The sequence below is a fragment of the Zalophus californianus genome, chromosome 9 (genome assembly GCF_009762305.2).
Source record: "Zalophus californianus isolate mZalCal1 chromosome 9, mZalCal1.pri.v2, whole genome shotgun sequence".
In the NCBI taxonomy this organism is placed as follows: domain Eukaryota; kingdom Metazoa; phylum Chordata; class Mammalia; order Carnivora; family Otariidae; genus Zalophus; species Zalophus californianus.
This window is the reverse complement of record NC_045603.1, coordinates 107,968,864-107,996,188: the sequence shown is the minus strand read 5'-3', so window position 1 is coordinate 107,996,188 and position 27,325 is coordinate 107,968,864. Positions and strand designations below refer to the sequence as shown.

The window sequence follows — 27,325 nt, the reverse complement described above, 5'->3', positions numbered from 1 at the left end:
CTTTGCTTATATTTTCCCAAGGTAACTTTCAAAGCAAACATAGAAGGTATCTGCTTAATGTAAATCTGGCTTTTTAATCTTGGTGTTGCTATTCTTGTTATAGCACGAGGTTATTTTAGTCTCTCTTCAGCTGTATGAACCTCGTGGTTTTTAAGGCACAGGTACTCACAGGTTCTGTTCCGCGCTCACTTTTTTAAATTTAAATTTGAGAATTCACTGGCATAAGGTCTGCTGTTCTTTATAAAGTTAATTCAGTGAAGTTTTATTTATGAATCTTTTTTGTAATTTGGAATAAAGATGGTTTTAAATTATAATTAAACATTTATATGTTTATGTGTTTGAATTAGCTCATATATACAGGGTTAGGATTACAAAGATGTTAGTATCAAATGAAAAGTCAGATGAAATCTTAATTTAAATAAATTCTACTCCTTCCCCATTTGGTCATGAACTCTTTGTTTTTTGTTTTTTGTTTTTTTAGTTTTCCACCCTTATCTTTCTCTTCTTCTTTCTTTATTGATCATACAAAACTTTAAAATATTGCTTTTTTAATTAAAACAAAATTTTTTGCCAAAATTCTCAAATTTTCACCCCACACATAATATTTTCTTATTTCTATGATATTAATAGCTCTGGGAGAGGAGTGCTCAATGGCAATGAGTAGAAGTAACAGATTTTTTAAATACAGTTTTGTAAACTAGGAATTTTTAAAGAATTTATTGCCTACACTAGTTGATATGTCATCCTGGTTACTGTGATGTATGGTAAGTTGGGGATGGAGAAACCATACTTGGGTTAATACTGATTCGAAACTAAATCAATGACTATATAAGGATGTACATAGAGACATTTGTGTAACCACTAAAACCAACTTAGTAGAAAAATACTTAGTAAATTAATGATTTACACTCTATCTAGACAAACTCTTAATGTAATGTCAGTATGTCCAACATTCAACCTGTGGGTATAGAGTGACCTATTTAGTTATGGGGAATAGCTTATCTGAGACTTGAGAGGGGAAAAAAAGCTAACTCCCAGAACAACTAGGACAACAGAGCCTAACCTCCACCCACCATTATTATGAGCAATAACATACTAGCAGGCTTGAATCTATTAATAATGGATGTTGAAGTAGAATTTAATTGATTATATAATCTAGCTGTTCAATTTAATTCAATTTAGATTATTTTATCAAACTAATGTTATTAAGGATTACTTAAAAGAGGAAAATCAGCATTTATATAATCTAAAATAAAAACTTTTTAAAAAAATTTTTTTATTATGTTAATCACCATACATTACATCACTAGTTTTTGATGTCGTGTTCCATGATTCATTGTTTGTGCATAACACCCAGTGCTCCACGCAGAACGTGCCCTCTTTAATACCCATCACCAGGCTAACCCATCCCCCTACCCTCCTCCCCTCTAGAACCCTCAGTTTGTTTTTCAGAGTCCATCGTCTCTCATGGTTCGTCTCCCCCTCCGACTTACTCCCCTTCATTCTTCCCCTTTGCTATGTTCTTCTTTTTCTTTTTTCTTAACATATGTTGCATTATTTGTTTCAGAAGTACAGATCTGTGATTCAACAGTCTTGCACAATTCACAGCGCTCACCATAGCACATACCCTCCCCAATGTCTATCACCCAGCCACCCCATCCCTCCCACCCCCCACCACTCCAGCAAACTCAGTTTGTTTCCTGAGATTAAGAATTCCTCATATCGGTGAGGTCATATGATACATGTCTTTCTCTGACTTATAAAATAAAAACACTTTTACTTGTGTTTGAGTCCCAATCAGTCTTCATAGACCAGTGCGGACTCTTCATTGTGATCAGCAGTGAGGCCATAGGTATAAGCTTTTATGCCTCAGTTGCATGTGTCAGTCTAAGAAATCATTGATAAAGCCTAGGTCCCCAAAGTAAAATTGGTAGGAAATACAAATGTATTTTATCTTCATTGGTTACTAATGGCCTTCATATGGGCCATTTTATTTAAAAATGATTAACCAGATATGATGTCTGGGATTTGTTTTGAAATACTCCAGACAAAAAAAAAATAAAGGCTGGGGATGTGTGGGCAAGGAAAATAGGTGACACAAAATTCTTTCTACTTTGCTAGCAAATTTCCATAAGTTTAAAAAAAAATAAGTAAAACAAAAGATGTGACTAATCTCATTCAGTTAATTTCATCTTAATTTTTCTCACTATTTATCTTGATATGTGTTTACTGAAAACACATATTTTGCTATCCTTGAATATTTTGTAACCTGAAAAGTTTCCTCTTCAAATCTTGAATACACACACACACACACACACATACACAAGACCTAATTCTAGTATCCTGAAGCTTTGGGAAATCTTGTTTATTGTTAAATGAGAGGTAATATTTTGAATGGGAAGGTCCTCTGTCATTTCATAATGCCAAAATCAAAAGTGCCTTTGGTATAAAAAATAAAAGCGAGGTTAAAGTACAAGACTTATCAGTAGAAATGTTTTCCCCTAGAGCTAGCTTGTGTGTGTGTTGTGTGTGTGTGTGTGTGTGTGTGTGTGTTTAGCTTTTGTTTTTCACTAATTATATAATGACTTGACCAGAAAATAAAATGATGAGAGGAACAGATTCTTTATATATCAGCTTTTCACAGTATGTGTGAAAGCAAAGAAGTTGGGTTGGAACTAAGAGGAAACATTATTGAAAAAAGTAAAGGGTGGGAAAAAAGAAATATGAAAAGAAAAAAAAGTAAGGGTCTTTGTTATCTACCTATTTCATGTTCTTACCCTAGGCAGCAACTACTCTCACATTAGATTTTTTACCAGTCCCAAAGCTTGTTAATTGTATTGGCATTGAAAATTAAGTTCTGTAATTAGAATTTGAAGCTGTATTTTATTTAACTCTTCTAGAGTTACAAGTGGCTCAAGTTATTTATGATGTAGTCTGTCTTGAGGAAATGATAGCCATTCATTCATCATTTATTGAGTGCCCACTACATGCTAGGCTTTGTGCTTCTTCCATATTGTGGTTACACTGCCTCTGTCTGCTTCGAAAGCACTATTTCTATAACACCAAACTAATTATCAACTGAAAACACATTCAGATAAATGATAACATATGAAATACATTCATGTCCAGTCATGAAGATCTGAGGAAGCAATATCTCTTCTCTTTCATACTCCTCTTTTGAGAAAGTAGGCATAGTTAGGTTTCTTTCCAAACCCTTTTGTTATAAAGGGTGAATCCTGAGACTCCTAAAATCTTGTTTTTTAAAATGTGTACAGAATGTGATGCTCTACGTGAGCCAGATAAAGGAAGTGATATTACATAAGTTTTTCAACCTCAGCATCTTTGATAGTCTGTAACTGATTCTTAAGTTTCTGTCAATTCTATCCTAATGGTGGCCTGTCAAAGAACGAAAACAGAATGCATCTTGCAGAAATCTTTTTCAAAATGCTTAACCCATCTTTCTGTGTTAGGCCTCAGGTCAAGGAACTAAAGATTTATTGTTACTCTCTCCAAGTAGTTCGGACAGGTTTATATGATCAGGTGTTCCACCTAAATGGACCTTTGCTTCGATAGTTGAAAACATTAGGGAATATGTTGGAAATATTCAACATACATTTTGACACACTATGTAACACTCCTGTAAGGCATTTACATTGATTTATATGTGTTGTGTTGTTCTGATGTGTCGTTATCTTCATTGTAAATCTAATGAGCTAGTTTATATGTGATTTTTTTTTTGAAAGCATAGCCTTTGGTTCCACTTAAACCATGGAGTCATAATATTTATGTTAAAGTATACAGAACTCTCAGATATTTTAAACTGCCTCTTTGTCTATTAGAGTGAAATTTAAAAACAAAACATTTGATCAGTTCTTTTTTGGAAACTTTTGGTTAATATGTTAACTTTTAAACATGACTGGCAAGTCTCAGTGTTTAGAGGAAGTCCACCTCCTATTTGTTGCCATGAGCTGCAGTTATTCAAGACACTTGGTAGAGGTAAATATTGTAGGACAAATTCTTTCAATAGTTATATTTTAAGATCCTTTGCAACTTAACGTTTTATATTTCAGGGTTCTCCTGACATAGTCAAAATGGTAAAGGTTATAATTTTGTAGACTTAAGCTTTAAAACCAAAATATATAGTAATATATATTCCATTAAGAGCTACTTTATTTTTTATTGTTATGTTAATCACCATACAAAGAGCTACTTTCTTTTGATGATAAATTAGAGAAGTAGTTAGCTGAATGAAGGTATAAGTTCATGGTAATTGTGATGCTCGATGGAATTTTACTGACTACTTTTTAAATGTTAGAAGAATGCTATTTAGCTATAACTAAAAACATCTGAGAGAATGGAGAAAACAAAGAAGCTGGTCTTCCTCCCTGTCTTCATCTCCACTCTTTCTCTTCAATAATTTAGCTGGATGGATACTAGGGAGGAGGCAAACTCCATGGGTTCTATGAATTTCAAATAATTCTGAATATAAGATATTTTCAAGTGTTTATGAGCTTTTTCAGAGTGTTGTCCTATGAAGAAGTATCTCCTTATCAATTCAGCCTAGAGAAATAAGGGTAAACTGACAGTTGGTAATTAACAGAGCCACAGTGCATTCTTCCAATATGGGATTATTACAAGTGAATCTTGAAATTCTCTAATATTTCTTTTCTTTTTCTGTTAAGTTGCTATAGCCCAAGGTGGAACAATCCAGATTTCTAACCCAGGATCTGATGGTGTTCAGGGACTGCAGGCATTAACAATGACAAATTCAGGAGCTCCTCCGCCAGGTGCTACAATTGTACAGTATGCAGCACAGTCAGCTGACGGCACACAGCAGTTCTTTGTCCCAGGCAGCCAGGTTGTTGTTCAAGGTATATTTTATTAATCTCATACATTTAGAATACCTGGGCGTCCCTATATCACATCAGTTAGTGGTGATTTTATAGTTTTCTGAAATATACAGGTGGCAGATTTGGGGGGGGGGGCACTTATTTTAGTACATTCAACAACACGTTAAATTATATGATTTTCACTTTTCAGCGGGTTTTTTTGGCTCTAAAGAAAGGTTCCATTCTGAATAGCATGATGGGAAAAAAGACACAGGACACGTGAATGAATTTTCTAATTAAGTAAATAATCTTCATTTGGGGGCTATAAATGTTGTACCTAATACATAGTTTTTATTACCTAGTGTACAAGGAGTTAAATATTCAATGCGTAGTGCACTGAATTGGGGATTTTCCCCAGATGTTATGCTCAAGTCTAATTTCTAGACATTTCATTCCAAAGCAAGTGCTGATATTTTTTTCTCTAGACTGTTCTAGTATATTTAAATGTCAGGTACCCATTCTACTTCATATGGAAGTAGTAAAATAAAACATTTGGGATGTAACCCTAAGCTTTTAGGGTAACCTAAGATTTCAATTAAATTCAAGTTATACGTTATTTTCATTTCATTCAGTTTTGCTTCTAATAACTATAATGTGTTTAATACAGCTTGCAAAAATCCTATGTTTTTATTTAACTCTATTCCTCTTAGCATTTGCTTAGGAGTTAGTATTTGATGTAGCACTAATTTTAAAGGGAATAATATTCGTTCTTTTGGTTTGAAAGTCTTGCAAGTATGGAAAAAAGCAGATTCTGATTGATGGATCTCTTGATAATTAGCTTTACTCTTGGGTATTTTGGGGGTTAATGTGGACTATAACAAAAGTGTATGAAGAACTGGGTGGTGGTTCCACTCCATATATGAGGTAAAACAAATTCATGGTACTTACCTAATACTTTGTTTTCTTTTAATTGTAAAACCAAAGCCACCTGCTTTATTTCCCCTGATTCTCATGAACCCTCTATGTCTAAATAACCATAATCATCATTTCTTCTAATTTATCTTTTTTATATGGATTTTCCATATAAAAACCTGGTATTTTCACCAGAAGAGCTTTAAAAATTTTTTATGTTTTGCATAGATAATAGGCTAATGAGTTTTGTGCTTGTGGGATTTTATTTAGGAACTCTTTTTCTTCTATAAGTCACAAAGATATTTTTCTATAATAATTATATTAGCTTTATAGTTTTACCTTTCACATTTTTGTCCTTAGTCCACCTGAGTTTCACCTCTGTATATAGTATTAGGTGGAATTCATTTTCATTTTTCTCCATATATGGAGCCAGTTTTCCCCTACTCATGGTTTGTCCTTCCCCATTAATTTATGGGGCAATCTTAATTATACAGTAGGTTCTCATATACACTTGGATCTGTCTCAGAACTCTCTATTCTGTACTATTGGTCTCCTTTTCTTTCTTTCTTTTTTTTTTTTAAGATTTACGTATTTATTTTAGAGAGAGAAAGAGAGCGGGAGGGAGGGGCAAAGGGAGAGAGAGTCTTAAGTAGACTCTGTGCTGTGCTCGATCCCATGACCCTGAGATCATGATCTGAGCTGAAACCAAGAGTGGGACACTTAACTGACGGAGCCACCTAGGCACCCGATATTGGTCTCCTTTTCTATATGCCAGTACCATACTGGTTTGTTACGTCACAGGAAAAGTTTCCCTTTTTTATCTTTAAAAAAAAAAATTCTTTTAGTGCTGATATAGCTTATGTGAGCCATTATTCTTCAGTATGCATTTAGAATATATTTGAGTTTCTAAATAATAAAAATATAATAGTAAAACCAATGCGGTTGAATTTAATGTATTGATTAATTTAGGGGAAACTGAAGTCTTTTTTTAAATTGAGATATAATTGGCATATGACAAGTAGTTTCAAGTGTACATCATAATGATTTGACATTCGTTGAGACGCAATAAGTGATCACCACAATAAATCAGTAAGTCTAGTTAACATCCACCACCACCTTGTTACAGATTGTTTTTTTCTTGTGACGAGAACTTTTAAGACTTAAGTCTCTCAGCAACTTTCAAACAGCACAGCATTATTAACTACAGCCACCATGCTGTGCATCACATCCCCAGGACTTATTTATAACTGGAAGTTTGTACCTTTAATCACCTCCCATTTTCCATTTGTACACCCCTCCCTGCCAGCACCCCCCTCCCCATCTCCGGCAGCCACCCATCTGTTCTCTGTATCCCTGAGTCCGGGGTTTTCATTGTTGATTCCACTTGTAAGTACAATCATACGTTATTTGTCTTTTCACTGACTCACTTCACTTTGCATAATACCCTCAAGTTCCATCCATGTTGTCACAAATGGCAAGATTTCCTTCTTTTTTATGATATAATAATAATTATGTGTGTTTGTGTGTGCGTGTGTACACACTGCATTTTCTTTATCCAGTCATCTATCAGTGGACACTCCAGTTGCTTCCATATCTTGGCTATTGTAAATAATGCTGCAGGGAACACGGGGATGCATATATCTTTTCAATTAGTGTTTCTGGGTTTTTTTTGGATAAATACCCAATAGTGCGATTGCTGAATCATAGGGTAGTTCTATTTTTAATTTATTGAGGAACCTCCATACTGTTTGCTATTGTGGTTGCACCGATCTACATTCCTACAGTGCACAAGGGTGAGGAAGAACTGAGGTATTTATAATGTTAAATTGACCTTTTCCAAAGCATAGGATGTCTCATTTATTTAGATCTTATTTTAACTTTTTAACAGTTTAAAATTTTCTCCGTGGAAGTCTTTTATATTCTTTGTTAAGTTAGTTCCTAAATGCTTGAAGGTTTTTTTTGCTATTATGAACGATACATTTCCTCGTCTTTGCTGCTGTAGAGAAATATTACTGACTTGTTAAAAAGTTTTTTATTTATTCATCGTGCCAAGGTGAAATTATTTCTAATAATGTGCTCATTCTTTGTGAATCTATCTGGGTTGGTAAGTGAATGTTTATATCAAATACAAGTAAGGCGTTTGTTTTTCCCCTTCCAATCTTGAGTCCTTGTGTATTCTTTTAATCTTTCCCTTTCCTTGCCTTTTCTTTTCCTTTCCTTTTCTCTTCTCCTTAAAATAATGGTGGGTAGGAGTTCTACTTCTATGTTAAATAGATGGTCAGTTGGCGTTCTTGTGTTACTTACTCTGTCACCTTTCGTCCTGTCATTCCGTTCACAGATCACAGTGATTTCTTTGCGAGTTCAGTCCTTATCTTGATTGATCCCTCAGCAGTATTTAACACTATTGACTTCTGCTTCCTTCACTTCCCATCACGATACTGTATTCTTACCAGTTTTTTCTCTCTCTCTCTCCTACATCTCTTTCCTTGGTTGGCCTAATCTTCCTCTGCTCACCTCTTCCGTGTTAGCTGCTGTTTGTCAAGATTGCGTCCTGGGCCCTCTTCCTTCTGACTGGAGCACTCTCCCTGGATGACCTCATCCCTGCCTGTGGCGTCCGTGCACTGTGACCATGCCCCTGACTCCAGCTAGCTACTTAGAGGTCCCACGCACATCTCTTGACTCTCTAAGTCCAAAGTCACATCCATTTTCCCCACCCTAGTTCTCCTTTTGTTTACCCTGTTTCAGTAATGGACTCCTGTCCAACCTGTTGCTTCAGGCTAGAAACCTGTGTCATCCCTTCTTCCTCCCAGCTAAACCCCTCACCCTTCCACCCTGCTGTCCGCTCCTACTTCAGCTGCCATCCGCTCCGACGTGTCATCCCCTCTGCCAGGTCGCTGCCCTGGTGTTGGTAGTTGTGGAGTTTTCTGATCTTCTAATCATGCCAGAGGTGGCAGATCCCTTCTGGGCCTGGTTTTTTGAGAATTGTTCCTGAAAGTTCAGGCTCCCTTTCTTCATCCCTCTTAATGATTCTGGGAACTACTAATATTTCTTAAAAACATGTCTCTGCCTCCAACCTTTTCTTTTTTCCATTATACTCTCAATTCGGCAATTCAGAGTGGTATTTCTAAAATTCACATCTAATCATGTCAGCCTCCTATTCAGATTTCTTCAGTGAATTCTTGTTACTTAACACAAAGTCCAGAATCTTTTTTTTTTTTTAAGATTTTATTTATTTATTTGTCAGAGAAAGAGTGTGAGAGAGAGCACAAGCAGGGGGAGCTGCAGGCAGAGGGGAGAAGCAGGCTCCCTGCTGAGCAAGGAGCCCAGGACCCTGGGATCATGACCTGAGCTGAAAGTAGACGCTTAACCGACTGAGCCACCCAGGTGCCCCTTAGTCCAAAATCTTTAACATGGCCCACATCTTTGCTTGATCTAGGCCTTGCCACCTTTACTAGACTTTTCCCTCTCAACTTCTCCCTCTTTTGTAATGCAGCTCTGTGCTGGATTTCTTCATTTCCTGTGCTATGCCACACCCTCTCTTCCTTTCTAAGGCCTCACACTTAGCCGTTTGCCCTGACAGGAACACTTATGTCAGTCATTTGCATTATTCAGTTTTCATCTTAGTACCTCCTCCAGGAAACCTTCCCTGATCCTGCAGATCTGGTTTAGATAACATCCTGTCAGTTCCTACAGTACCTCCTTAGGGCGTGTGTGACATGCCTAGATAGTAACTTCTGTTTGGATAGAGATCCTTAGTATTTAGCATAGTCCCTGGCATATGATAAATGTTTAATAAAACCGTTTATTAAGTGAAAATGAAATACGCTTCTTCTGTAAAAATGTTATTAGTTCTGTATGCTGGTTAATGGAGTTTATCTGGTCCATGGAATATATTAAAACTTTACTAATAGCAGCCGTCAACCAAACAACCAACTTCCCTCTTTCCTTTCCTTCCTCTACCCTTTTTCTACACTAGTATTTATTGAACACTTAAGTGCCAACTTAAAGAAATTAGATTAAAACCAATTTGAATTTTCTGAAATTGGTAATAAAATTGACTAGTACTCTGGGACCCAAACCCTTAGGTGTGGCTGGGATGGAGGAGAGTCTGTCATGGAGCCTCTGTTTAGGATTGATGTCTAGGTTGATCTTCAGACTTTCTTACTTAGCCAGATGTCTTCCGTTCCTGTGCTCTGGAGAAGCACATCAATATCATCATCATAAGGTTAGGTTGAATTCTAATCATATAAGGGAATGGGCTTTATTCAGCCCACTGGTACAGGTAAAAGGTCTCAGTGCCATGTCACCTATTATTGTGCACTAGATCGATATGCAAATCATTTCTTTTTTTCCAGACTAAGGTCTTTTATACTGTTGAACCATGAGGTAATTTTTTTATCTAACCTTGCCATTGTTAAATTTCCTATAGTGATCTAGCTCTTCATGCCCTCTTCATTAAGTGATTCAAATAACATTTGACATTTAAAAAATTTACTAGTAGTAATTGTGATTTCTTTATGAATTTTTTAAAAATCCCAAATTCTTTTCAAGGGATTTTAATTTAGTAAAATATTGTATTAGATTGAGCCTCATGAAATTGTTGGGTATTTTTGTGGGCCAAAAAGGTCAAACAGCAAATCCCTATGGTTCAAATTAATATTTATGGAAGAATGCTATGTAGTTCTTGCTATATTTGGCACAGTGAATTTTTTAAATGTCAGTATTTGTTCCTTTCAAATGAAATTAGCAAATTCTGTGTCACCTTGGGAACAGCTGGGTTTTATGGTGCTGTAGCAAATAGTTCAGCAAATAAAACTGTGTTAAGTGAACAAAGGTGGCTGAGTGTTTCTTCCTTGATGAATTTAGAAGTGTTTAAGAAATACATTTCTGTATATTTCACAATGTTTTTCTGGGCTGATTGTCAGTTTTTTTTGTTGTCGTTTTAATCTCCATGTGTTTTTTTCTCCTACGAGTTACAAAAAATAGAGAATTTATGCCCCCTTTGTTTATCTAGAAACCTTGGACAGAACAATAATAAAGAAGTTAGTTGCTCCATAAGGAACAATCTTGTAACTTAATGCTAATGAGACATTTTTTTGCCAGAGCCCATCTCAACAGATTTCTATGTACAATGAGAAACAAGAACATTAATATGGTTTATTACAGGAAGGGTTTTTATAGGGCTTTGGTTTCATTGAGCTCCTCTGTGACAAAGCAAATTGATGGCAGTGATAGGCTGGTGATGTCATTGTGATGTCAGTTACTCCTACTTATCCTGCACATGCTTGCTAGTTTGGAACTCTGTCAACCTGTGGTAGGGGAGACAAGACACTTCTGTATGCAGAAGCCCATCATGGCTGTAACTGGAGATGAAACAGGTAAGAATTTTAAAGAGAGATTTAAATTAATTCTGAAAATTTTATTTTGAAGTGTAGGAAAACTTAGGGACCTCTGAGTGTTTCAAAAAGTATTAATTTTCTAGTGGCTGAGGAGTAAGAAGTTTCTTTTAATATATATCTGTATGTATTCAGCACACTCTGTGAAGGCATCTTAGTGTAAGTGCTCTTTTGCTCAGCGTATTGCTTATTTGACCAAGGCAGTATCCGGTCTTTCTCTCCGTTCTGCTTTACTAAAATAAGCTGTTACTTCATCTGCAACCTGTTGCAAGTCCAGTGCAGCTACAAGTTAAACATACATACTGTTCAACCTGTAAAAAATTAAGCTTCCGATTTCATTGTTGTGTACAAATGTTGCTCCAAAACAGAAGAGGAAAACCCAGCGTGTTAGGGGTGTTTGCGTGCCTACTTGTTTCTTTCCTCCTGTATTTAAAATGGCCTGTACCCCAGCTAATCGAGTTCAAAGGGCTGACGTCACTACATTTCCTGGAATCGTGTTCGGCAGGGAAGTGGAAAAGTTAAACTCCAAGCGAGCTACACATTGACGTCAGCTCCGAGTCATGCTGTGATTTAGTCAGTTCCTTTCGGCTTTGTCAAGTGCTGCTGACAGATTTAGAGTTGTTAACTAGCTCGCCACTGCCTCTATCTCCAAGATCGCTCTTACACTGAATAGCTTTTCTCGTAAGCCTTACTTTAACATTTCTCTTGAGGTAAGTATCTGCTTGACGAGGGGGAACGCTTTGTGGAACCTGTAATGCTTGGGTGAGCAGAACTCTGCAGCCGTCTGTCCCGCCTACGCCTACGTGGGAAGGTTGAGCCTGCCTCCTGCGGAGGCCGCCCCGCACGTGCCCCGGGAGAGGTGGGCTCTGGAGCTGGAGGGTTTCCTCACCCTTGCTCGCTTTCGGGCACTGGCGCCTCGGAGTGCCCTCTAGCGCTCAGTCAGGGGAGTGTTTGTCTGAAAGTTGTCGCCCCCACCCCCACCCCTCCACCTCCCAGTCTCAGTTCTTTAAATTTGTGATCAGTAATCCTGTTGTTTGGCTTTCTTAATTACAGGTAATGATTCAGACTTTGCTGCTAATGTTCTGTATTAGGGTTGCATTGTTTTTTCTGTGGTGTCTCATTTCTAACCTCTGAATTTGCAGCTGAATTCACAAAGAATGGATGATTGTAAACAGCTTCACCACAGTTTAGCTTTTCAGAGTTAGTGGGTCTAAATCCTCTTCCTAGATGGGAACATTCCATTGATTTGAGCAACTAAGACCTGTATTAAAGCGTTTTGAAAATTATCTTGATGCGCTATTATTTTTCTCAAGGAAGTTTTGGTGAAATTTTATGAAAAGCTATAGATTGCAGAAACTCTCAAATAACAAGTTTATTGTAAGATAGATGGACTTAAAATAATCTCAAATACTGCAGTATGATTCTAGAAGCAAGAGGCATTTTGTGCATGTATTTATTTGCTAAAAATCATTGGTTGGCTTATATCTTTCTTTACTAAGTAAGGCTTTAATTCCAGTTCTCATGTCTAACCATGAGAGAAAATTATAATAAAAAATAAAAGATCTGAAAATATATAATATATTTAAAGATGAAAGTTTAAGGTAGAACTTTGCATATATTTTTAATCATTGCTTGTAAGTGAACATTTTTATACATTTATATGTACAGAATGAACATATACCATCCTTGAAGAGCTTTGTTTCACAGTTTTACCTATAATGCTTATACACATGAGTTACTAACAATTTAAAATCTTCCAAATGCTAAAACTAAAAAATGTCAAACTTTTTTCACAGACCTCATTGTACTTTGGAAATCATTATTTTTAGAAATCTGATCAGTTTTCACAGAACCAATTCTATTTTGAAATGCTGTTTAAAAATGAACAACAGTTTTTTTGTTTGTTTGTTTTGTTTTGAGGAGCCGAAAGAGCACAGTGTTTAAGGGACTTTTTTGAAGTAATAGTAGAGGAGCTACCTGTGTGTATTGGTGAACCAAGTGGACTGATGTAGATCTTTGGCTTACACATTTTTTTGACCATGACCCACATTTTTACATCATGATGCTGTATACCTGTGTGTGTGTATGTACATAAAACAAGTTTTCTTTTTTCTTTATTTTTATTTAAATTCAATTAATTAACATATATAAATAACATATAATTATTGGTTTCAGAGGTAGAGGTCAGTGATTCATCAGTCTTATAAAATACCTAGTGCTCATCACATCACATGCCCTCCTTAATGCCCATCACCCAGTTACCCCATCCCCCCACTCCTCTCCCCTCCAGCAACCCTCAGTTTGTTTCCTATGATTAAGAGTCTCTTCTGGTTTGCCTCTAATGCTTATCTTGGGGCGCCTGGATGGCTCAGTCAGTTAAGTTTCTGACTCTTGATCTCAGCTCAGGTCTTGATCTCAGGTTCATGAGTTCAAACCCTGCAGTGTTTTTGGTGTGTTTGTTTGTTTAAAGTGCTTATCTTTACATATAGTAGAGATGTAATGGACTTTTCTATTTTTCTGTTGCTCATGAAATTGATTTTATGACCCACTAATGGTCTGAAACTTACAGTTTGAAAAACTTGTCTAGACCAAAACCAGGCTCCTAACTGGTATGGGAAAAGTTTTCAGGAGTATTTATTTATAGAATCATGGAATAAAATGTGGAAAGCAAATATCTGTAGTTTATAGAATTGTATTATTGAGACTTTTGGGTATAGTTTAAATTTTTGTTAGAAATAGTTTTTGGCTTTATTCATAAGCTGATTATATTAAGAGCCTCACTCCATATCTTTTAGTCTCTGAGTCTTAAAAACTCTAATACATTGTATTCAGCCTGGACTTCTGAACTGTTAAAAATAAATATTCAAATTTGGAAAATAGTGTCTTAGTTAATATTTGATGCATGAGAATAAGGATACATTTCCCTTGTGAAAGGGGGGTACTTGAAAAGGTTATTGTTGGGGAATTTTCACATAAAAGAAAGGTTTGGATCAGGTGTAATAGCTTCTTAAACTTGCCAGCAAAGCAAGTTACAATTATGTTGGAAGTGAAAAAAGTCACTTATCTACTTTAAGTTTTAATACAACTCCAAATCTGTATGGAAGGTTTACTGAAATTTCCATCGTCCATTAGTGTTCCCACTAATATTGAAAAAATTTCAGTGAAGTATTTTTTGGGATGATTGTTTCACTCTGCCTGGTTTTATTTGCCTATATGAATATATTGCTTAATAAAATAATTGTGATACTTTGCATTAATGTATAAAGCTTTAAAAAAATTACAGTATTACAATATAAATACAAATGTTGTCAGTGCTATCAAACGATCAGATGGTGAGAGACCTACAGGAAACAGGTAATGTAGGTTAAAGGATCCGGGTAGGCCTCGCTGAGGAAAGTATATTTAAATACCCAAGAGGAGAAGCACTTTCCATGTAATTGTACTGATGCACTCAGAGCAGGTCATATTATATTCATTTTCCATATAACAACATGGATCAGAGTGGTAAATAACTCTTTCAAGCTCACAAAGCTAACAAGTAGTGAACCAGTTTGGACCTTCAGACTTCAAGAACAGACCTTGTCTGATTCTGTTCACACCATATTACAATGCTCCTCAAAATTCACCCTGATAAATTCATGCTGAGGTTAGATGAATTACCACAGCATACTACACACTACTTAGAAAACATACAAAATAAAGCTAGCATCATTTTAAGTAGTCAAAATGGATTTTTTTCTAGAATATTTATTATTACTCTCACAGGGCAAGAGAGTGTATATTTGATATACATAGAACTTTTCATTTCAACATTTATACTTTCTCATCTTTTACATAAGACTCTTTTTTGACTCTTTAAGATTTTCACTTAAACAACTCAGGAAGTTCCCTTATATGTAACTTAAAGTAAAAATCGTTAAGGACTTAATTCTTTGTGGTCTAAGTGTTATATTTATTGTAACAAATTTGAAAATGTTCATTGCTTAAGTAGTCATGTTTATGTAGGGTTTCATTTTCCTGGAAAAAATAGAGCAGTGGAGAAGGGAAAGGTTTTGACAGTGGGAGACACCAGGCAAGGACAAGGCTGATTTGGGCTTCGTGTGCCCTGACGTGATGGAAGGGAGGGAGAGTGAAAAGAGAAAAGTGAAGATGTTAGTAGCTTCTTGGAGCTACGAAAGAGAAGTCCCCTGCTTATCAGTACAACTTCAAAGTTAGCTCATTGCTTGTTACTTAGGTAGATTTGGGATAAGGCACACCTAGCGAAATGACATATGAAGGTAGGAGCTCCATTTATAAAAATGTTTTTATTGAGTTAATGTGCTCAGTACTACAGATATCTCAGTAGATAAACAAAACCACCAACATTTGGGATGTGGATAAGTTGTTCCACTTTGAAAACTATCAAGATAGGCGTTTGGCTGAGTTTCTTCTTTCTTTGTTAGGAAGAAACAAGCACCTCTTTGACTTGTTAGGCTTTTCAGTGAGTTTTCTTATTACCAGTCTGATGAAACTGTCTCATAGGGTTACTTGTGATTCTCCACCTTTGAGGTTCTATTCTAAATGATTATAAACATTGAAAAGGACTTTTATTATCTTTTAATAATCTATTCTCTAAAGGAATATAATAAAATAGAGTATAAATTTTAGAAGTTTTTAGTAGGCATATTTTTAAACAAAATAAGGAATAAGAGCCATACGTCTCAATCATTCTATTACCCAGGTTTGTTAGAAGGGAAACTCCAGGGGAAAATATATTTATGGATGTTATATGCCTTTTAACTAATATACAGTATAAGCATAATTTGGACCATTGTCTTTCAGAACTTAAGGAAGGGAAGAGGAAGGGAACTAACATTTGCTGAATGCCTACCATGTGCCAGGCACTGTGCTAGACACTTTGACATACATTACAGGGTTTATTGTGAGTATTAAATGAGATAATGTATCCCCATTTTACAGATGAGGAAACTGAACTTGCCCCAAGTCACATGGCTGGTAAGTGGCAGAGCTGGACTAGAATCCAGACTCCAGATCCCATGCTTTTTCTACTGTACCGTGTTTAAAGCTTGCGAAGAGAGGTATGAAGCTTAATGACCAGAATTGAGGGTTCTAGGAATTTGCTTTTTCCATGAAATATTTGATACTAAACCTAAAAAAAAAAAAAAAAAAATGTTCACGTCAGGAGGTAGATAGTGGGAAATACACTGTAATTAGAACTCATCTGCTTCTCAAACACCAGGTGAGATGACTAGTGTGTGAGGGAAGATTAGGAAGTAATGGCAGTTGGAGTAAATACATAGCATCTTGTGAGAGCTTCCCATGTCATAGTGTTAAAGACTTAGCTATAATAATGGCTAATAATAGTCTTATAATAATACTGCTTATTTTAAACATTCAAATGACAGTGGGCTTGGGCAAAACCCTGGGAAGTTCAAAATTTCCTTCGTGGTGTACATGTAAACCCACCGAGCACCCATCATGTGCCAGATACTGTGCTAGGTTATAGGGAGTACCAAGCTAAAAAAGACACCCCTGACTTTAAAGTTTTTGTTGCCTTAGGATAAAATTAGTATATAAGTATCTTTATCATATTATCTTTCTTCAATCACAAGATGATAGCCCCACTGATGACTCATTTATTGTCAAGAAATAATGTATACAGTGGAATTCTAGAATGAATAGTGTGGACACACATTTAGTAGTTAGATGGAGCAGGCATCAGCCTTTATAGGAGTACAGAGATGAGAATATCTCAAGGACTGTAAGGTGGTTCTTTGAACTGTGATTCTGGGAATCGAATCTACTTTAAATTGCCACCAAATTGATAATATTGGAAATTGAAGCCAACCAAGATAAAAACTTTATCGCTTCTTTCAACAACAAAACTTTTTGACATTTGGATTTTCTCAAAACAAGAGATTCTCTTTGCCCATATCTTTTTAGTGTCCTTACTAATAAGATTGTATTTGAATATATGGAATTTATCCATTGACATTTATTCTGTGACCACTAAAAGTGTACCATCATAGATTCTTTTTTTTTTAAGTTTTTTTTTTTTTTTATTTGAGAGATAGAGCATGAGAGAGAGAGAGCACAAGAGGGAAGAGGGTCAGAGGGAGAAGCAGACTCCCTGCAGAGCAGGGAGCCCAATGCGGGACTCAATCCCAGGACTCCAGGATCATGACCTGAGCCGAAGGCAGTAGCCCAACCAACTGAACCACCCAGGCGCCCCTCCATCATAGATTCTTTAGGATATTACAGAAATGTATACTAACTCCTACTAATTAATACCAATTCATATTTCTGTCTTGAACTAATGACCTGAAATCTGATTTTTGTTGAAGGAGATAAATATGTAGTGTATCTGAAACATTGCAACAAAACCCAATTTATTAGCTAACATCCCAGAACTAATATATCCAAATATATCATCCCCTTCCAAGTTATCATTTTAAAGTCATATCTTTTTCCTGAGCTATTGCTCAGAATGTTTTAAGAATACTTCTTTTGAATTGCTTTTATCCTTCATGGTGCCAAATTTGGTCCTTTGAGGGTGGTTTCATCTTTTGGAAACAGGCAAAAGTTTAGAACCATTTCTGCTTGTAAGACCAATGAATGAACTTTAGTTTTCATCTATGAAGTATACCTACCCCCCTTTTTTTCCTTTTTAAAAAAAGAACGAATACTCCTAAACTAAATTTTACATATCATATGAGCATTCTGCTCTAACTTTATAGGACAGAAAATAGCAGATGTATACAAAAGGAGAGGGAGAGAGAGCGTGTATAATGAACCCCTCTGTTAATTTTATTGCACTCCTCTGTGACCAGAGTTTGCAAAACAGCCCTAGACCAAGGTCTGCATCCATGCCGCCTGCGAATGTCAGCACGATGACACGTAAACTTCTCATTCGTCAGTGGCTATTGTTCCAGTTTTAGAAAGCCTGTGTAGCCTCCAGCTGTTCCATTGTCTCAACCTTTATTATCCCATAACCTTCTTCCCTGGATGTGGGTAAAGAGAAAAGAGGAGAGAACTATGTTATTCTGTGCTCCATTCTACCTCCTCTGACAATATGATTAAAATATAAAAAATCTTTAGTCAGTTAACAGTTTAAAACTGTTTTTAAAATTATCTTCTTAAATATTTCAAGGCTAAGATATTCTATGACATATAATGAGATAACTGTGTATACAGTATTTTAAATAGTCACAAAAACAAATTTAGGATTTTTCCCAAGTTTACTATTGATAGAGATTTTACTAGTGATAGTTATATTTATCAGTTACTATTTATCACCATTGTTTTTTAAATTATATATAGAACGAAGGAGCAGTGCATCCTTATAAGTGGTATTTTTGTTAATCTTATGAAGACCTTTAAGTGATCTTCCCCCAAAGCCATATTTTAAAAGTTTAAAAAATATTTTCACCTAATTCTTAAGCTCTAGGGGGAAAAAAAAAAAAAAAACCTGGCATTTACCCAAAAAGGAGCACCTCGATCAGTTTTTGGTTAACCTTTTAAACTGCTTAGCTATTTTCATTTGTAATATTCTATTTAAATGAAAAAAGTCTTTGTGTCCCTTTTGGGCAAAATTTCAGTTCTTACTCAATGGTTATAATGCATTTTAATGAAATATGGAAGTGATATGTTTTCTATTTTGATTGGCATTGGTTCAGACCAATTTTTGTAGGATTTGGTAACTTTTAAAAAACCTTTTTCTTGCAGTTAGCTTTGAGACAGCATGAATTTTGTAATCTCTTAGAGTGTCAGATTAACTCTGGACCATACATTCTCAAAGTGGTGGTAGAAACATATTTCATAACTTAAATCTATCCGTCTCTTCTAGGAAGCTATGTTCATTAGAGTAGAAAGGCTAATGTTGAGTATAAATTAGGAAACTTGGAGAACTTTTAGTATTCAATATGAATACTAAGTAAATATTAAGTCTGTCATTTAACTGTGATTGTACTATAGTTAGAAAAGTTTTTTAAATGAATACTTAGAAATGTATTATTATCTCAAGAAACCTACTTAAGAAAAAAATTATCATCCCCCAGAAAAACTAGATTTAAGTAGAACTTTGCTGTTTTCTTCTTTATTTTGTTTTGGTTTTTAAATTGAAAATACAGTGAGCCAGGTTTGTCCTTCTAATACCTCAGTCATCTTCTGGTTGTAGGACTTGTATTTAAAGACATGCAGTAACTGTCTCAGGCATGGTATAGGGTATAGGAAAATCTCTTATCTGGAATATTATGCTTAATTAAAATTTTTGCAGTGGTATGCTAGAGCCAGCTCCCACTGGTATGCTAGAGTGATTATTAAATTTTCAGGGTTTTTGTGAGCTGGTTGTAAAAAGAGCCGTTGTTAAAAATTAAATATGTATAAAGAAACACATATATATTTAACAAATGAGTTATATTAAAAACAATAAATACTCAAAATTCATCACTTCTCATAATTTTATCTATGCTCGTGAGGTTATTTACATCTCTTTTATCTGTATGGTGTGCTACTTACTCTGTATGTCTTCTCATCACCACCTTCCGTGAGGTCACACTGACAGCTTGAAATTGGCCATGGTGAAAGTATTTACATCATGTAAATTGATAAACACGTCAGGGCCTTTTTCCCCCAGAGAGCACTTGAAAAACCTCCCTAATTTAGCCTCTGATAAAAACCTTTCAAAAATGCATGGGGGCATTTTTCCATCTTAACTGTATAGAGCATGCTGAATATTATTGTTCCAAATGCTGAAGATCTTTGATACCTAAGATTTCAGTGCTCAAAATAATCATCTTAAATATTAGCGAAGTCACTTCTTATGACATGTAAAAAGAAGTATGTTATTTCCAGGTCAATTTTATATAAAAGATCAAGTTGTAAATTGCTTATATATACTTGTCATATTTTGTTTCATTGCAGCCGCCACTGGTGACATGCCAACTTACCAGATCCGAGCTCCTACTACTGCTTTGCCTCAGGGAGTAGTGATGGCTGCCTCGCCAGGAAGCTTGCACAGTCCCCAGCAACTGGCCGAAGAAGCAACACGCAAACGAGAGCTGAGGCTAATGAAAAACAGGTAGGCTATTTCTCCGGAAACCAGTAGCCACCTATCGGACACATAACTTATCGCTGTGGGGCCTTTAAGAAAATTGCTTTTCCTAAGTTACATGTTCTGTGGCATTTTGGGGTTTGTGCTCTGCATGTGATGATAATTAGATTGTCTTGTCATCAGAGTGCCTAGCTGGGAAACCATTTCATCAGTGGGAGTCACATCCCTATGTGTGGTAAGAGTAACATCTAAAAGATACATTAATTTTCTTAATGATGATGCAAGGGCTTTATTACAAATAAAGATTTTTTTTTTACTTGGCATTTACTTTGTGAAGTAGGTGATAAGTGTAATTTTTTTGTTTCTTTATGAGCAAAATAAATTTAAGTGTGAGTAAAGAATTTCTAAGCCTCTTAGGGGTGGCTGGCAGGCTTAGTTGGTAGAGCATGTAACTCTTGATCTTAGGGTCTGTGGGTTCAATCCCTGTGTTAGGGGTAGAGTTTATGCAAATAAATAAATAAATAGAATTTTCTAAGCCTTTTATATGTAGTTTTCTTTTATCTACTTTGTAACTTTGGCTTTTTTCTATTATACTGAAATGCATATTAATTCTGATAAATTTTGATCAAGTGCAAATACAAAGCACCAGAAAGAAACAAAATTACTTAGAGCCCCATCACTTAGAGATACCTAACTAATATTATAACATATGTACTTCCAGTTCACATGCTCATTTTCTCACTCTTGTACCATGTTTCTATAATTTTATTTTTTAAACAGGAGTATGTCATAAAAATGCTATTTTCCAAAATTCTTTAATTTGACTTCTATATTATTTCTTGGTTTAGTTTTTATGATGGAAAATGGTGCAAGTTAATCTGATTTTCAAAATGAATAGAGTAGTCCAAGAGTTCTCCCAGTCGTCTGGTCACCTTATTCCTATGTATTAAATCATGTCCTCATTGTAAGAAAACAAAGCATTGCAGATGACATCATGTGCTCACCTCTGACCAGGACCACCTGGTGGTGGTTTGTTTAGTAACATTACCACCTAGTTAGTCTAGAAATTGTGGCTTCTGAAGCCACTACAATTCAGAAATAAGTACTGACTTCCTAACAGTCCTTTGTAACTGAATGTGAACCAGTCGCAGCTATATTCAGTTTACTAACATCCTTTATTTTTTTTAATTTTATTTTATTATGTTATGTTAGTCATCATACCTTATGTCATTAGTTTTTGATGTAGTGTTCCATGATTCATTGTTTGCGTATAACACCCAGTGCTCCATTCAGTCCATGCCCTTCTTAATACTCACCAGGCTAACCCATCCTTCCACCACCCCCCTAAAATCCTGTTTGTTTCTCAGAGTCCATAGTCTCTCATGGTTTGTCTCCCCTTCCGATTTCCCCCCCCTTCATTTTTCCCTTCCTATCTTTTTTTTTTTTAACATATAATGTATTATTTGTTTCAGAGGTACAGGTCTGTGATTCAACAGTCTTACACAATTCACAGCGCTCACCGTAGCACATACCCTCCCCAATGTCTATCACCCAGCCACCCCATCCCTCCCAACCGCCACCACTCCAGCAACCCTCAGTTTGTTTCCTGAGATTAAGAATTCCTCATATCAGTGAGATCATATGATACATGTCTTTCTCTGATTGACTTATTTCGCTCAGCATAATACCCTCTAGTTCCATCCACATTGTTGCAAATGGCAAGATTTTGGGGTGTTTTTTTTGATAGCTGCATAATATTCCATTGTATATATATATACCACATCTTCTTTATCCATTCATTACTAACATCCCTTTAAATGTCATATTTTGAGGGCACCTGGGTGACTCAGTTGTTAAGCGTCTGCCTTCAGCTCAGGTCCTGATCCCGGGGTCCTGGGATCAAGCCCCACATCAGTCTCCCTGCTCAGCGGGGAGCCTGCTTCTCCCTCTTCCTCTGCCTGCAGCTCCCCCTGCTTGTGCGCTCTCTCTGTCAAATAAACAAAATAAAAGTAAGTAAGTAAATAAATAAATAAATGTCACATTTGATATATATAGGACTCCTCAAGTTGCCTTTAGTTCCCAAACATTGTAGGTATCGCAGATCACTAGATGGAGTTTTGTACCCTGGAAAATGCAACAGATTACCAGAACTAGAATCATGAAGATATACATGTCTTTATCAGTGGTTGTTCCAGGTTAACTAAGTCATACTGGATTCCTATTTTTTGTTGTCAGCACTTTGCTCAGAAATCCTGAAGGGGCTGAATGGGTGGGGCTCATGGTTGTTTTATGGAAGTCTTGCTATCAAAGATCTCTAACTTAGATCTGGTGGAGGAATATGGATATTATTTTATTTTTTATTTTTTTTAAAGATTTATTTATTTGACAGAGAGAGACACAGCAAGAGAGGGAACACAAGCAGGGGGAGTGGGAGAGGGAGAAGCAGGCTTCCCGCCGAGCAGGGAGCCTGATGCGGGGCTCGATCCCAGGACCCTGGGATCATGACCTGAGCCAAAGGCAGGCACTTAACGACTGAGCCACCCAGATGCCCCGGAATATGGATATTTTAAAACTGTCCTTTCAGAGATCTCAGGGAGCTATGAAAACGATTGCTTCTGTGGTCACAGAATTTACATTGTGAAGTTCAGTTTAGAAATATAAAGTGTGGTGATGCAAACTGTAAAATTGTTCATTGATATCTTACTTTCCTACAGAAAATAAAAGACCTAGAACGTAGCGTTCTTTTTTCCCTTTTGTCATTATTCTGTACCTTTATTTTTAGATTAAAAAATGTTGTCAGTAGAACTATCAATGAAATAATGAAATATTAGGCAGTGGGTTCCTCTAAACATGCCCCACAACTACCTACCACGTACATAAGAAATTTCCCTGAGGAAAATAGTCATGAAATTTTAGGTTTTAAAAAAATAATTAGCTAACGACAGCTATTGGATAGCATTTATGTTTGGGCTGTAAATAACCAAGGGAAATGGAGCCCTCACCCCACAGGTGTTATTTTGATCTTATGTGGCTGGTCCAGAGGTATGTGCAGCCAGAACAAAGGCTCGGCAGTGTCATCAAGGATCCAGGCTTCTCCTCCTTGCTCTGTCAGCTTTAGCAGGTGACATTTGTTCTTAGGATCACAACATGGCTGCCACGTCCCTAGGCGTAGCATCCGGCAGGAAGAAGGAAGAAGGGCCAGAGCCAAAAACTGGGGCCGCTGAGTCTAACTCTTCCAAAAACTTCTCCTGGAAGACCCTCGCAGCATCTTTCACCCACATTTCCTTGGCTAAAAATAGCTAAGAGAGTCCCTACCTGCAAGGGATTCTGAGAAGGGTCTATGTTAGCTTTCCAGATCTCAATTTCAGAGCAGGACTAGGGAAGAGCAGATGATAAATGGCTAATAGGTGGCTCGGTTGAGCAAGTACCATATGCAGGTTTTAAGTGCTTTGTTTCTACTATTTAACTCTCACATAATTTGCATGTGAGATCAGGTCTGGTTATTATTCTTACTTTCCAGAAGAGGGACTGAGGTTCAGAGTGGTTAAGTAATGAGTTGGTTAAGATCGTGCAACCCACACTAGACAGAACCTGGATATGCAATCAGGCAGTCTTTCTTCCAGAGCCTGCCCACTGCACTACACCAGAGTCACCTCAAAAAGACCTCAGAGTAAGCTTCAGATTTAACTTCATGGAAAGTATGTAGGTTTTACTTATTAACATGAAAGACCTCTCAGACATTCCCTTTTTATTCTTTGGCTGGCATTTATGATAGATCTGATAGATATTTCTCCCAGTGCAGCGACAGTTTATATTTCTTTACAGCCTTGTCAACATTTCCTCTTTGCTGTGTATTTCCTCTCCATGCTGAGGATATATCCAGACAAATGCAAGGCCTGAAAACTGAGCTATTAATAGAAGAAACAGGTGTTTTCCATAGCTGGGAAGTACTTAGGAATGTACCATCTACTGGTGCGATCATTTAAAGCTTTGTGCTTGGAACATTTTGACTGGTAACCTGCACCATTCCTGCATGAGATATGAATTATGATTTTACAATAAATAGTACACCTTGGTAAAGAAAATTAAAAAATACATAACCACAGCTCTGCTATTAGATATGTAAATTTTCATTTAATGATAACTTGTTTTATAAAGTGATTATCTTCCTTCCAGATCTAGAATTTAATATAATGATTCAATCATGAACACCTTGGTATTCGTAAGTGTATTTTAGTTCCTTTGTAGAAGAGTTGCAAATTTTATGAGCTTGGATTTATTCTCAACTTTTCCCTATGCATCATTTAGATTAAATCAATCTATATTTATCAGATTCAGTTTACTTCTTACATTTTTTAATTTTCTTGTTAACTAGTTGAGAAGTCTGAGAACTTTGTGAGTTCACAGGGTGAGTGCATTGTTCTTGGCTAGGAAGTAGGGGTTGATCTTTTCCTGCAGTTCACTGGGATTTCAAGGTCTTTTTTCTGCTGACACTTGGTCCCATGGAGAAAAAAACAGATAACCAGTTGTTAGTGAGTCAACTATCCTAAAAATAAAACAGAATTGGCCAAATCTGTTATACACATCACTCCTGGTTCCGAATTGCAGCAGTGCTAGCTAGCATTACAGTAAACATTGGTGTTTAGACATCCAACACGACTCTTGTTAATATATGTTTGAGTTATCTCTTTCACTGTAGACTTTTTTGATAATGAAGCGTACCCCAAAGGCAGTTATTTTCAGTTGACTCCTCCAAAAGAACACTGTTATCAGAGGATACATTGTATAGAGGACTTAAATGATATAGTTGCCACCCCTTCCCACCCTGAAAAAAAAGGAGAAAGAGAAAAATGTTGGCTCTATTAACTATTTTTTGGTGGGGTTATGCATGAAAATGACTAACTCATCTGTGTATTTGTGTTTGTTGCTTTGGCTGGTCTGTTCGTCCTTTGGGCATGCCTGCAGCACTTTAAGATCAGTATATTGGGTAGTGACTGCACGTGATTGGAAAACAGTCTTGAAATACACTTTTGGGTTATATAGTAGTTTTCTTTCCAAAGTGTTAATATTGGTGCTCTCACTTCGTGGGTTTAAATTGTCTGAATTATTGAGTGTTGGATTCTGTACCCTTCCTTCCTCCCTTCCTTAATTTTCAGAAGCAGAGTCCATTTCATTTTGGTTTATGAAAATGTGTGTGACTTGCTTACTGTTGTCTTTATCCATGTTGTTTTCTAGCCAATAACCTGCTTCTTGCAGTCATGGTCGAGCTTATTTGTTTTACTGATGAGATTCAGTCTTGAAGAAACAAAATCTCCAATATTGACATTTCAAATTTCTGAGGATTAATTTTTCCAATATTTCTGACCAAATAAAGTTGACGCATTGTGATGGAATATGTGCCTTTTGGTGGGCAAAAATAATTAAGAGAATTGAAAGGATCTGTAAAAGTTTTTGTAGAAATTCCACTTGGGGATGTGGTCCTATTGTTTTAGGTTACTCACCATTCTGGTCACTGTTATCATGGAATGTGTGCCCTAAGAAAACAGCATTTACAACGAATCATGCTCTCAAGTTGTTCCTGTTGTTTGAAAGTAATCTTACAAAAGGCATGTGCTTGGTTACATTTGTTGCCTGGCTTTGTACAAACCTTACCTAGGATTGATTGGCTGTTGAGTTTGGGGGGCAGAAGTTCATTTGAGCCAGTCTGGATGGTGCTGGGAGGTTGTTCCTGTAGTCATTTGCCTTGTGTTGGTTCCAGGGAAGCTGCCCGGGAGTGTCGCAGGAAGAAGAAAGAATATGTCAAATGTCTTGAAAATCGTGTGGCTGTGCTTGAAAACCAAAACAAGACTCTCATTGAGGAACTCAAGGCCCTCAAAGATCTTTATTGCCATAAAGCAGAATAACTGTCTTTGACTTGGACCTTGTTTATTATGAACTCTAATCAAGGCAGGAGATGCAGCAATTCTACTAATTGCCATGTGGACTTGTGGAAGGGACACTTGTGACCCTTAAGAATCCAGTTTGGCTTAGTGTTTGACATTGAATTGGGAACACTGTTCCAAGATTTGGAATGCAGCCATGATCACATTTACCAAGCTTACTTCAGTCTGCTTGTCAATAGCATGCCAAAAAAAAAAAAAAATATATGTTTTGTTTGCCCTTTTGCTTCTACTTTTTTTCAGGGAAGCTGCTAAAGAATGTCGACGTCGAAAGAAAGAATATGTAAAATGTCTGGAGAGTCGAGTTGCAGTGCTGGAAGTTCAGAACAAGAAGCTCATAGAGGAACTTGAAACTTTGAAAGACATTTGCTCTCCTAAAACAGATTAGTAGAAATATTTAACTATGAACTGATTACCACATGTACAGTTGCTTTTGAAGGCAATACAATATATAGCCAGCAAGAATTATGGCTTTTTTCCTTTGTATCATTCATCGTATTCTCTAACCTCTGACATTCCTAAAATGCTTCACTGTACGTAGTTAACTCTTAGCTGTAACTTCAATTTTTTAAAAAAGAGACAAGCTGTAAAAAAAAAAATGTATATAACAAATTCTTAAAATGCAATATTTGTAAGACTTGCTCCATTGCCACATATTTGCAGTTCCCAACCTCTGTGTCATGAATAGTGTCCTATGCAATACAATTTTTTGCAGGTCTTTAAAAATCATTTTAGGAAAGGATGATCAGAGATAATGCATCCAGCAGTACAATAAAAGCAAACCACAAAAAAATACCTCAGGAAAGAATTGAAAGAAAGAATCGAAAGAATCTAATGACATGCCTATATGAAAATAAGAACCTATAAATGAATTTATGGCATTTGCAGATTTTTATGTTAGTTGCTTTGTAAAGAAAATATTGTATTGCTGTCCTTGAATGCCATAGTTGAAGAGAGTTTTTAATAGAACCATGTTGGTTACACTTTGTAGTGTTTGGTGCTCATTTAACTATCTGAACATTTACTACAGTTTTTACTCTATTGTGTAATATAAAAGATCTTGCAGAAGTTCTTAGTGTCGGTTTGCATGAATGAACCTAATGAAAGTTATGACAAATTTTTAATATCAGGAATGTGTTAAAAGTAAAAGTTAAAATTGTATTTGCATCCCTTCAGGGGCACGTGAGCCAATTTCTA

The 27,325-nt window shown here is 36.2% G+C and overlaps 1 protein-coding gene across 31 annotated transcripts in view; it reads left to right on the top strand.

Moving 5' to 3' along the window:
- The window catches only part of CREM (cAMP responsive element modulator), a 72,408-nt gene extending 45,297 nt beyond the window's left edge, over positions 1-27,111 (top strand). For 10 of the 31 annotated variants that reach the window (XM_027591901.2, XM_027591891.1, XM_027591893.1 and 7 more), the window contains 4 exons: positions 4,683-4,871; positions 16,097-16,132; positions 20,060-20,216; positions 25,948-27,111. In XM_027591901.2, coding sequence (XP_027447702.1) covers positions 4,683-4,871; positions 16,097-16,132; positions 20,060-20,216; positions 25,948-26,092 — 527 coding nt within the window. In that variant the 3' untranslated portion in view covers positions 26,093-27,111. Of the gene's footprint in view, positions 1-4,682; positions 4,872-11,005; positions 11,120-11,435; positions 11,848-16,096; positions 16,133-20,059; positions 20,217-25,947 lie in introns of those variants that run through there. The other 21 variants (XM_027591913.1, XM_027591906.2, XM_027591908.1 and 18 more) reach the window with 11 other exon arrangements.
- The last annotated feature ends 214 nt before the right edge of the window (positions 27,112-27,325 follow it).